The sequence below is a fragment of the Thamnophis sirtalis genome, unplaced genomic scaffold (assembly GCF_051295495.1).
Source record: "Thamnophis sirtalis isolate CommonGarterSnake01/CBP01778 unplaced genomic scaffold, rThaSir2_p1.2 scaffold_1, whole genome shotgun sequence".
Lineage (NCBI taxonomy): Eukaryota > Metazoa > Chordata > Lepidosauria > Squamata > Natricidae > Thamnophis > Thamnophis sirtalis.
Window position 1 is genome coordinate 117,486,586 of NW_028261381.1, and position 13,336 is coordinate 117,499,921.

Below are 13,336 nucleotides of genomic sequence, written 5' to 3' on the forward strand. Positions count from 1 at the left end.
ATTGTGTGCCACTCAGTATTACTGCTCTGCTCCTGGTAACACTGCTCTTTAACACAATTAGATAAGAGCAAGAGCAGTGCCATATTTGACTCCCAATTATTAAAACTATTGGGAATAGATACATGTGAACTCTGCATTCCATAGTACATGGCACTTCAGCTGGTGATTCAATTCAACATATTCATACTTTTTTACTGTTTAAATATGTGTCATAATATTATGTACAAAGTTAAATAAATAGTTGCTGTGTCTTAATCCAATTCTTACGCTGTCCCATTTTTAAGCTATTGGTTGGAATAACAATTTAAAGAATATGGATGATCAAAGTACCAACCTCCCCTTAACATCTGCATTGCTATTAAACATTAGTTTCAGGTTAAACAAGCCATTTCCAAAAGATAGTTAGATAATGCGAGTTGACTTTTTGAGTAGCTTTTCATATGCTAAGTTGTTTTCTGAATGTTTCAGCATACTTTTATACTGAAGTTCTATCTTCATAAGTATGTAAGGTTGTTTTCTGGTTACAAGCTTATGTTCTTTTCAGCTCAGTATGTATATGTTGTTTGAGATGATGTATATGGTATGTGCTATTATATTTAAATTTAACCAGATTTTTAATATAATACTGAAGTATAAATTCTTCAGGACTCTAGTGGTTATACAGGAAAAGTTGATTCCAGTTGAATTCAGCATATAGACTATTTTCCAGTTACTCTTCTCTCACAAAACTTGCCCCATACTACATTCTCTCAAGTAAATCAAGAAAAAATGCCATGATAGCATACAATCTGATGAAAGAAGCTAAATATTCTGGCAGGACACTATTGGCCTACTATATTAAAATTAGAAAGTTATTTTGCTGCTTAAGTATCCCTAGGGTGACTTTAATTTTTTGTGTAGTGGGGCAGCATATTAATCTAATGAAATAAATAAATAAATGATCTGTGCCCAAATTTAATTAAATAGTTCTATGGAAATACATACCCAGAATAAAATATCTCATTGTTGCCATTAACTTGTGGATGAAACTATTTGGTCATGAGTAATGCTCTCAAATTATGCATATGCATATACTAAAAATGAATGACAGAATATGGGTTTTGGCCAAACCTAATGTCAGACAGACTTAGGGAACTCTTGGGAAGTTGAAGGTGAAACACAAATATTCCATATATTCTTCCCAATTTCCCCTGCTATTATTTTCTTGAAAGAATAAAAGGCAGTTATAGGGTCCCCCCCTAAATGGCTATCAATGTAAGTAGCCACCATACCCTCCTTCTAATTGAGATTGGATCTCTGAGTGAAGGTATAAAAAGCAAATTATTTCTGCTGCAAGAAGTTTCACTCAATGTCCTTATATAAACCAGAAACACCTGATTTTTCCTACTGTATGGTTTTGGTTAACATGTGCCTTAAAACTTAAGGTGTTAACTGGATAAATTTCTAAAACTTTAATAGTGAACTAAGGACTTTCAACAGAAGCTACTTTTAAGAAAACCTGAAGAACATAACATAACATTATAGTGTCTGAAATATGTGTCCTAGGAAAATATTGTTTTATAAATTTTATAAAGAGCAGCTTTCAACATGATGATGCAGGAGTAAATGCATGCCAGGCTTTTGTTTTGTTACCTTTTTCATGTATTTCTTCTAACTCTTTATCTGATTACCATCCGGCAAACAGCTGACGCTGAGAGAGGCTGCAGAGGGCTAAAGTGCTCCTGTCTGCTGTTTGCCTTCAGCTTGAAGCTATTTGAGTGGTTTCCTAACTCAGAGATAAAAAGAGGAGCTCCTAGGCTCAATCTGTTTAATCGAGACTGCACAGAAACTTGCTTGATCGTGACTTTATTTCCATATAAGTTTTCCTGAAGTCTAATCAACATTGCTTTTTTGAAATAGTCTTGTGTATATGTATATACACATGTGTATGCATTTCTATGTGTCTCCATATAGACACACATAATAGATATAAGCATAAAATCGAAACATTTCGGATTCTTTCAACTTTTTCTTTTATTTTAAATCTTCCTGAGCTTGCAGTATGGTAGTATTTTCGTATATTGTGGGAGGAAAATATTAATTTGAAGAGTATTACTTTTAATTATAGCATTTTTTTATTTTTCAATGTGACTTTCTGTAATGTGGAAATTGATTTAGGCAAAATTAGTTTGATCGGAAATTATTTTTTAATGCAGTATTTCAATTTTGATTTATTTTTGTAGATTGTTCTATTTATCTAAGTAAGAAAGTTGTGTAGTTATTATTAACTATTTGTTTCCATTTATCTCTCTTTCACTGCTTAGACATTAATACCCATTCAATTTAGTGTTGGATTATGATTTTTCAAGTGTTACTTGATATTTTTATAAGAAATTATTTAGAACTTTGTTTAAAGATGATAACTTGAGCTTCAGTTTCTAACCTGGTAATTAATTAAGTAATTAAGCATTTGGTTCAAAATGCAATAATTTGGGGGGAGTCAGTAAAAAGTTTTGGTTATTGGGGTTATTTTCCATCTCCAGGCTTGAAAGGATTGGTATTTTTCTAAATTTTCTAAATGTTTAGATGTAGTTGTTGATGGTGATGCTGAAGTTTACTGCAAAGTAAATATTGATGCCTTCTCTGTGGAATTGCTTAGGGTTCATGATATTTCCATGAATATAGAATATTTTACAAAAGTGCTTCTTGTTAGGATGTCCTTAATTTAAGCTGTCATGGATAGGTGACAAGCAATGGAAGTTCAGCTCTAAGTCTGATCTATTGCATGTGTTCTTGTTCTCCTTTTCTGCTGGAGGAAATTCCATCCCTTGCCTGCCTTCATGTGGTGCTGATAAAGCTTTTCCTGTACAGTAGAATTCCTGTTTTCCTTTAAGCAACAGCAGGGTATTGGGAATGATCAGGAAAAGGGAGGAGGACCAGGAGGAGAATATGCTTAGTGAAGTAGCAGTTAGCTGCAACTTTCAGCTTTCTTCGTGTATCTTTTTAAATAGCAGTTCTCTTCAGGAAAACCGATGATCAATATTTTTTTTTAAATGGGAATTATATTACTAAACTACTGTAGAAATAGGAAAGATTTGCCAAATCTTCAATGATTATTCATTCATGTATTGCCATTATATATCAGATAGAAAGGTTAGAGAAGGATATATTGCAAATGACCATTTAAACTTACATATCTAGTTAGCCTTTAGCTGTATAATCTTTTAAAAGCATCATCCACCTTCCGTATTAGGTATATTTTGTTTAGGGTATTATTTGTAATATATGTTATAATAGAGAAAAAATATAATTTTTGTGTGTGTTATAATTATTAATTTCCCACACCATATTAGAAAAAAATACCCTGCTGCAAATTTGGTAGCAAAAACTGAAATAAAGAGAGGTAGTAGCTCAGCTGTGTTTTTGAATAGTTCTAGTGATTTTCTTTTTATTATCAGAACTAGAGAACAATCATATATTGATTTGCTTGGGAATAATTGCTATTGAACTTAATATGCCTTCATAGGCTCATCTATGGAATTATTTTGTGACCATATACATATAAAATATTAAAATATTTCCTTAACTGACCAACTGGTTGTTAAAAGTATGAAAAGTTTTTTTAAAAACTCTTTTAAGGAGAAGAACTTTAAAATATTATTATTAGTTAAAATGGTTTAGGATTGCAACATCACTAATCATTTGCCTCTGAACAGTGTCTGAATTTTAGGAATATTTGCAAATGCTAACCTGCCTACTTTTTTTCTGGCTTCCCAACCTCCCTTCCTCGATTTGCTATTGGAATGATAACTGTGGGAAAAAATGGACATTCTGAAACCAGAATCCTTCCTCTTGGAGAGATCATGATGATGCAACGTCAACGCACTCAGCAGGCACACCAGGGCCTTCCAGTGGGGGCCATGCTTCCCAGAGTGGAGACAACAGCAGTGAGCAAGGTAAAAGGTCAAGCTTTTTTTTCCCTGTGCAAAGTAGGCATGACTAAAATAACTTCAGTGTCTTTTATTATATCAGTACATCTGCCTTAGTGTAAACACATGAATGGCAGGCTTGCAATGTAATCAGCTGTAACTTAGGGAGACACTTGTTTCCTTTTTTTCAACCATCTTAGCTGTATTTTATTTTTATTTCAAAGCCAAATATCTAATCTTCAAACAAGCTTTGCAATAACAATTGATTAGTTCTGCCAATTCCTTTACAAATTTGGTTATCTACAGGATTCTCTCTCCTCTCTCTCTCCTCTCTCTCTCTCTCTCTCTCTCTCTCTCTCTCTCTCTCTCTCTGTGTGTGTGCATGTGTGGTATAAGTAAATATCATGGCAGACATGCACCCCAGCTGTGGTGCAGCAATTCACGTTAGTCTCTAAATAGAAAAATATTACAGTCAACTGAAAAAAGGCTTTTCAAGCCAGTTGAAATGTTCTTCTTAACCCAGTACAGGGAGAAAACAAAAACAATTTTGACTCATCCACACAAAAAATGCATTTATTGAATGGTTTGAAATTGACAGTAGATTTTATACTAAAGTATTCTAATAAAATTAAGAATTTCTTTTGTAATGAGTTGCTTGTGGATTACCACTTAATATTTCAACCTACCCTACTTTATTTGGAAATATGTTAAGTTTGTATTAGTTATATCAATTTCTAATAAATTAGTTATGTCAGTTAACATTTTTAGGATTGCGGTATAAGATGCAGGCATTGTACCCGTTATAATTATAATCTTACTTTAACATGGGTAACATGAACATTTTATACACTTAATGGGACAGTGATATTCATAGTTGTTCACGAATAAGTCACATTGAATCAAATAGGATTTGCTCCCTGTTAAATTGGGATTGGAATCCAATTTAACACTTTATTGACAATAGTTCCAGTTTGCATAATTAACTTTTTTTAAAAAAATCATATTTAATTATTCAACTTAACAGAAAAAAACCCCTTAAAGTTTAGCTATTCATCTTTTTTGCAAAGATTAAACTAGATATTTGCTAACATCCCAGTGTTTTTAATCTAGTTTCTTCAAAACTGTGCTACATCTTTTCAATGTTGTCAACTTCTTTTTGGAAAGTAGATTATTGATGCATATATATATGTGTGTGTGTGTGTGTGTGTGTGTGTGTGTGTGTGTATATATATATATATATATATATATATATATATATATATATATATATATATATATATATATATATATATATGTGTGCATATGTATATATATATGATTATGTATATTTAAAAACAAATGAGTGTTGTGATTATGTATAATTCCTGGATGAACTCCATGATGAACTCACTAAATTAGATTAATAGCTATTTACCTTCATCAGGAGTAAGTTTTCATGTCCTAAAGCAACAAATACTCTGTGCTTGTTTATTTTTGTTCCAGAAATCAGGACCATCCTTAGTAATATTTGCCCAGTATTTTTTCTCTTCTCTTTCCAAGACTAGAGGCAGTTGTGGGAAAGCTTAGATTAAGGTATACAGCCACATATTAAAAGGTGTGATTTGGGTCTGAGCCATGATGCGGCACAGAAGGTATTTAAATCTTGCCTCAAGGAATGGCCCTGATTCAAATCACATGCAGACACAAGCTGCTATGACCCATTCAGGAAAAATATCTTCCTAGTGGCTTGGAGAAATACTCTGGATTGGAATGATGGAACTAGGAATTATATATCTGCATAATGGGTGCCATATCAATTGATTGTATGCCGGCTCGTTGTAATAAAATCAGTCATTGGTTGAAAAGATCCATTTTCTTTAAAACTAACTTTTAAAAGGCTACTTTGAACGTGTTGTTAGTTTTTAAAATTTTCCATTGACTTGAGTCAGATGCAGTAATGACTCAACAGTATTTATATTATGTTCAGAAGGAAATATTTTTCATCTAGAGTGTGCTTTTCCAAACCTAGACAGTTACCTTGTTACTTAATTTAATACATCAAGAATGTGGAAATCTAAGCTTTTTTTTTTTTAATTTTATGTTTAAATCTTCAAACCCTGCTTGTCTTATCCCTAAGACTTGGCCAACTCCAATTCCATTGGCTATGCTGGGAATGGGTTGTTTAAAGGAGTTTTCTATAGGATTCCAAAGGTAAAACCTCCTTCAAGCTGAACATGACTATGGTGATTTCACACACAAATCCTTGCAATTTTCTTGGCAACTAAAGCATCAATCAAAATTCCTTGGGATGAATTATATAAAATGGTTAGTGCTGCATTATGATACACTGATAAGCAAATATTAGAGTTTCTATCTTTCTCTGTCAGCCTTTTTCATCATACTTTAGTCTTCTTGACTTCTAATACACTATTATCTGTTCTATACACATTCTCTGTTTATTTGTGGCCATCACATCTTTTGCTTTCCCAGATTTTATAGTTTGATAAAACAAATATTATTGTACATTATAAATCCCTAATGGATTTCTCATTGCATATATTCATTGTATGAGTATCATGAGGAGGTGAACAATACTGGAATAGTTGAATCTTCTACATTTATATTCCAGATACACATATGGTACTTGATAACTTGGGAGAACATAACAAAGTTTATTGCCAAAATCATCATTTATAAATGGAAAAATTATAAAGAATATTTATATTTTATTTAAAAAGCTACAGTGCACCCTTATAAAATGAAAAAAAAAGTGAAATGAAAAGTATAATGGAATGAATTTAAGTGCTGGTATTGGAAGAGTTAAAGCCTTTGACCACTCTTCAGTGAAAGATAATTCAAATTATATTAGCTGGGTTCTATAAGTTTTTTTTTTAGCAACTCATCTTAGTTGTTTAAGTAAACTTTTCCATACATTATAATAGTATAATGGCTGCATTAGTATTAGTACCACCTATTGCTTTATCATGGTTCAAATCATAGAGGCAAAATTGTTTCAGATATATTATTTTATGTAAGATCAAAAAGTTAAATATACTTGCTTTTTTCCCTGTATGCATTTATTAACTTGATCAGTTATAAACTAGAAAGATTATTTAAAATTATTAATAGAAACAAAACACTAAAACATTTTACAAAGGAAAAAAACTAGGTGGGGGCAAGGGAGGAAAGAAACTGTTTTAATGGTATAATGAGGCCATCTTCCAAAGACTTGTTTTGTGTAAGTCTTGCTTTGACCTTTCACTTTGCTCAGGAGCCCAACGCTTCATTTTTCACATTCTTCCAATTACGTTAACGCTTCAAGCATTTCTGACTCCTAGTCAGCTAGCAACACCAGGCATAACTCAACACAGTGAGTTTTTCCTCCTCTCTGTAGATTCATTAACAGGTCACTGAGGTCCCAACTGAAATTTAAAACTGGCTGGTTCTGTTGGGTTAGTTGAGTTATGGAAGAGAGATAGCAGAAAAAGACTGTAAGAAGGGGAGAAGAAAGGAATACTCCGAGATTTTGCTAGGCAGTACTATATATGCATAAAATCCAAATCAATCTTTCAAAAGGTATGTGCAGCTTTATTATCCAACTAATTGTTTGGTAGAGAATATGTATGTCTTAAGGGCAATAGATTATCCTTTCCCTATATAAAATAAAGTAAAATGTCATTGCAAAATCACTGCTTAAGATATTCTGTGTATACTGTGGTGATGGTTATGTTTTCCCTTAGATTATTATGTCCTTTATTGGGTACTTTAGATGTGACCAAGTAAGAGTTATATATGAAAATATAAAATCAGTCTGATTATACCTTTAAAATTGTGTGGACTTTCCATGTGCAAAGTCATTAAATAATACTTGCTATATGCTTGATGATATAAAGATATAATAAGTACTCAATCTTCTAGTAGTTTTGTGCTCAGAAGGCCTCTCAAGATTTACTAGGTTTTAAAAATACTTAAGAGCTATTCTCCTACACCCTCTATTCCCCTTTCCGAATCTGACACATCTTTATTATGTTTAAAACAAGAAATACAGTAATTGGAAAGCAACATTTTCTCCTGATTCAGTAAGGGATAGCCACATGTGGAAGAAAACACTGGTATTCACAATGAGTATGATAATAGATAAGCATCTGGCTGTGTACTTGCACCACAATATGTCTATTATTATCATAGATAGGATGAAATTTGATGTACAGATCAGTCCTTTAAACTCCCATTTATTTTGTTCCAACCAATGTCACTGAAGTTTCCTTAGGTAATGATGAAAAAATTCTAATTACCAAATCTGAGATGAATAGAAATAGAAAATTAAATTAGCCATATGAACACAATTATTGCCTTCTACTGTAAAGACTGATTGTTGAAACATTGTTTCAACAAGCTGAAGCAAAATAGTTAACTGATCCATTTTGTAGCTACTTCATTCAGTAGTTAGTTCACATCGCAGATTTTTCTTGTATGTAGATTTTTAAAAATTGTTTTCTTCATTTTTATTCCCCCATCTAGTGATATAGGACAAGTATGAATAAAATCTTTTAATAAATGAATTCAGATTATTACCGCTGACTGCTAGATATTTCAAGAGGCAGAGTTTTTCCATGTCCAATGTTTATCTTAGGTGGCTAAATGAGGTGTTTGATTTTTTAGCCTAATTTGTTTTGAGGGAAGAATTAGCTTTTCCAAATTTGAAGGGTTTGGTTCTTTTCTAAAGTTGGAGCTAGGAAATGTGTTCTCCTACTAATATTGGTTCTGATAAAATTATTCTATTCTAATTCGACAGGGATTTCTTCGATTTAGAAAAGTCCTTGGCATATAGGCCATCAAATCAGGATAGAAGAATGATGTTAAGAAATATAAAAGTAACAGAACAGTTGTGTAGGTGTTAAAAGCAGCATATGACTGAAAATTCAACCCAAATATGAAATTGCATAAAGGTAAAGATTTCCCCTGTCCAATCATATCTGACTCTAGAAGGTTTGATTTGATTTGATTTATTTGGCTTATATGCCGCCCTATTCCCGGAAGACTCAGGGCGGCTAACAATAAGCAGGGGAGGGGGTACAAAAATAAAAATAAAAACAGCAATTTAAAATTCAACAACAGTCGTAACCTCGGATGGGGCTGGATAATTCAACAGCCCCAGGCCTGCCGGAACAGCCAGGTCTTAATTGCTTTGCGGAAGGCCAGAAGGGTGGTAAGGGTCCGGATCTCAACGGGGAGATCATTCCATAGGGCACAAACATTACGAAGGTAATGTTCATTTCCATTTCTTAGCTGAGGGAGCCAGCATTCTGGTCATGTGGCCAGCATGATTATAAGCCGAGGTGCAATACAATACAATACAATAGCAGAGTTGGAAGGGACCTTGGAGGTCTTCTAGCCCAACCCCCTACCTAGGCAGGAAACCCTATACCGTTTCAGACAAATGGCTATCCAACATCTTCTTAAAGACTTCCAGTGTTGGGCATTCACAACTTCTGGAGGCAAGCTGTTTCTCTGATTAATTGTTCTAACTGTCAGGAAATTTCTCTTCAGTTCTAAGTTGCTTCTCTCCTTGATTAGTTTCCACCCATTGCTTCTTGTTCTACCCTCAGGTGCCTTGGAAAATAGTTTGACTCCCTCTTCTTTGTGGTAACCCCTGAGATATTGGAACACTGCTATCATGTCTCACCTAGTCCTTCTTTCTATTAAACTAGACATACCCTGTTCCTGCAACTGTTCTTCATATGTTTTACTCTCCAGTCCCCTAATCATCTTTGTTGCTCTTCTCTGCACTCTTTCTAGAGTCTCCACATCTTTTCTACATCGTGGTGACCAAAACTGAATGCAGTATTCCAAGTGTGGCCTTACCAAGGCATTATAAAGTGGTATTAACACTTCACGTGATCTTGATTTTATCCCTCTGCTTATGCAGCCTATAACTGTGTTGGCTTTTTTGGCAGCTGCTGCACACTGCTGGCTCATATTTAAATGGTTGTCCACTAGGACTCCAAGATCCCTTTCACAGTTATTTCTGTTGAGCAAGGTATCACCTATACTGATCCTGTGCAATTCGTTTTTGTTGCCTAAATGTAGAACCTACTGTCTTCACCATTGAATTTCATTTTATTAGATAGTGCCCAATGTTCAAGTTTGTCAAGATCCTTCTGAATCTTTAGCCTATCTTCTGGAGTGTTGGCGATTCCTGCCAGCTTGGTGTCATCTGCAAATTTGATGAGTTCCCCATTTATTCCCTCATCCAAATCATTGATGAAGATATTGAAGAGTACTGGGCCCAAAACAGAGCCTTGGGGTATTCCACTGCATACTTCCCTCCATGAAGATGCAGTTCCATTGAGGACTACACATTGAGTGCGATTGGTCAGCCAGTTATGAATCCATCTGGTGGTGATGCTGTCTAACCCAAATTCTTCTACTTTATCTAGTAGTAGGTTATGGTCTACCTTGGCCTTACTGAAGTCCAAGTAAACTATATCGACGGCATTCCTCTGCTTCACTAATTTTGTCACATTATCAAAGAATGCAATAAGATTAGTCTGGCATGATCAGAATGCTATTATCTTCTCCCCAAATTGGTACTGATTTATTTACTCGCATTTTAAACAGCTAGGCGGGCAGCGCTGGGGCAAATAATGAGAGCTCACCCCATTATGCAAGGCCTGGGGTCTCAAACCTGAGGTGTAGTTGTCAGCTTCCCAGATGCTAAGCTTTAACCGCTGAGCCATAGTGCTCGCTCTATATAAAATTATGTTAAAGAGGTGTAATGTGATAAAGAGATATAAGTGAGTCAATTTGTATCTAAAATAGACCTTAAATATTATCTTGGGTAACTTGATGTTTTATCACTTGTCCAAAGTATGCTAGAAAATATTATCTGCTATATGATAAAGTTCATACACAGTGATACACACATATACATATACATCCCATGTTCTTTAAACTGGTGCATACTAGAAATGTCAGGGTGTATTCATGACCATATACACTTAAAACACAAACTGTCCTTTTTCTGAATATGGAATCTAAACTTAAAATAACCAGGACATGAAATAAAAATAAAGGACATACCATTCTTAGGTGGTTATTTTTTATTTTTTTAATTAACTATTGAAACCTCAGCATTTGTATAAATGAGATATTCTGTTTATGCATGTGTATCTGTGAATGTATTCATCTGACTATTTTCAAGAAGCTAAAGATTTTTGGGCAGAGTTTTGTTGTATGAAAATAAAGGATAAAAAGTTCTAATTCTTTTTAATTGCTATAATAATAATAGATGAAATAATAAATGAACTACCGGTAATTCTAATTACAGTTTTTGCAGAACTAACAAAATATAGTAAAATTTTATATTGCACTACAGATGTCTTTAAAACTGACTAGATCATTTTAGTCTTTTATTAGTTCAACAGCATGAATATTTTGATAACTCTGGAACACTCTAGGTTTCTGGAAGATAGATCTCAACAGAAATGTTTTCCTCAACAGTTCATTAATTCTCTTGTAGTTGATAATGGTTGCATTTTATTAGTAAATGCATGCAACTGACGTAAGCTAGCACTTGTCGTGTCTTGTAACATGCAACATTCACAGTAATATATCAATAGTCACAATCCAGAAGACTGAGCAGTAAAGCATTTTCAGGTCTAGAAAACATTGTTTTCTGATATAGTAAGACACACCTTGGGAAAAAAAGCTCTAACAAATATTTTTCCAATAGGTGAGTACTCTTATGCTGAGATTTAGGTACATGAAGTTCATGTTAATTTATCTAAGTGCAATTGATGTTGATGTTGTAGAAATTGGGCTATGCAGGAGAAATACACTATTCCTAAGTAGATTGTTATTCCCCATGTAGATCGTCTTATGCTTTTTCCCCCCAACAAAATAACATTCCTCTGCCTTTCTGCACTTTGGGTATCTGGATGAAGGATTCAACACACTTTTGGGCTAAGTGGTTTTTGTGTCAAAATACATGGGTGCTAAATAAGTTGTTATGGAGCTTATTTCTGCCATACACGGACACTAGGATCTGGCTTTCCAAAACTAAGTGTATCCAATGTCTTGTCCAGGTCCTGCTGTTCTTTCTTTTCCTTTGATGAGAAAGCCATGACATATAAACGAAAGCAGAGAAATAGATTTTACAATAGATTTTTTTTCTTGTTCATATTGAGAAACTGTCCTTATGTTTAAATGCATTAGTCACCTCCACTATGGATGGAAGCTGTGGTAAGATTAAACTTCTCGATGTTTGAAAAATAGTGTTTTCCCATGCAACAAGATGCTTATACATTGGAGACTATTGGTGAACCTTTGATTTGCTGTAACTATTTCTTCCCAGGCTTGGGTGTTTTTGTGATTTAAACAATAGTGTGTGTTCATTTGCAATTAATTAAAAAAATAACTTTGTGTTTCAATATTTTGATGTGCCAGTATGAAATAAATTGTCATAAGCAAAATGAAATATGTTGTTTTAATTATTAGTTATACATGAGCAAAAATTGATGTTGACATCTTTGTAGTAAAATCATTGTAGTGGGGTTTTCTTTGCAATTCATTTTTGTAAAATTCATTTTGTACATTTTGCATTAATTGAACAATCTCTGCACTGTGAATAGGCAGAATTCCCAGAAATACAGAGACAGTTGGCCCAGTAACTGCTGAGCTCACACTACACATCCTGCATGCTAATTAACTATTAAATTGCCAGAACAAACTGAGCTAAAGACATAAACAATTTATTAAGCTATCTACCCTCCTTTTTAAAGTTCTTACTCTTCATAACTTTACTTTTGGTGCTTTGTATATTTATCTTATTATTAATCACTTAAGTTAGATGTTTATTATAATTTTCTTGTGCTTATTGCACATTTTTTATTTACATTGTTAAAATAAATTCTCTTTCATTACAATTAAAGTTAGTGGTTATTTAGCTCTTTAAATATGATTAATTTTAGCTGCTAGATTTATGCTCATCATTCAGAACTATGAAATATTTAAAATAAAATAAAATAAAAATCCATACAAACACACCTTGGAGAATGTTATTAATTATAGTTAGGATTTGACACATTCTCTTTGTTCCTTCATATTCATGAAATTTCAAGTAGTAGAATATTATTATTGTTTAAGCTGGAGTCTTCTTTTCTAAAATATATCTAAATATGGTATGACAGATGCCAACTAGAATAAGCTGTTTCTAAACTTTCTATTTTCTTACTGCTTTGCTAATCCTAAAATGGTCATTTATTATTAGATAAAACACACAAATATATATATTTAAATAGTTTTATTATCAGGCTTCTCTAAGAAAATAATTGAACAATATTAATGAGTTGAAGAGTGTAGTATGTTCCTTGATATTTGATGTTCTTATGTATACATTTGCTCATGTGTACAATACTTATCTTCCAAGATGTTAAATCTATCTAATC

General features: G+C 33.2%; 1 protein-coding gene across 3 annotated transcripts in view; it reads left to right on the top strand.

Moving 5' to 3' along the window:
• MEIS2 (Meis homeobox 2) overlaps nucleotides 1-13,336 on the top strand; it is a 234,108-nt gene that overhangs the window by 12,793 nt on the left and 207,979 nt on the right. For all 3 annotated transcript variants that reach the window (XM_087723142.1, XM_087723139.1, XM_087723130.1), the window contains one exon: nucleotides 3,821-3,935. In XM_087723142.1, coding sequence (XP_087579268.1) covers nucleotides 3,821-3,935 — 115 coding nt within the window. The remainder of the gene's footprint in view (nucleotides 1-3,820; nucleotides 3,936-13,336) is intronic.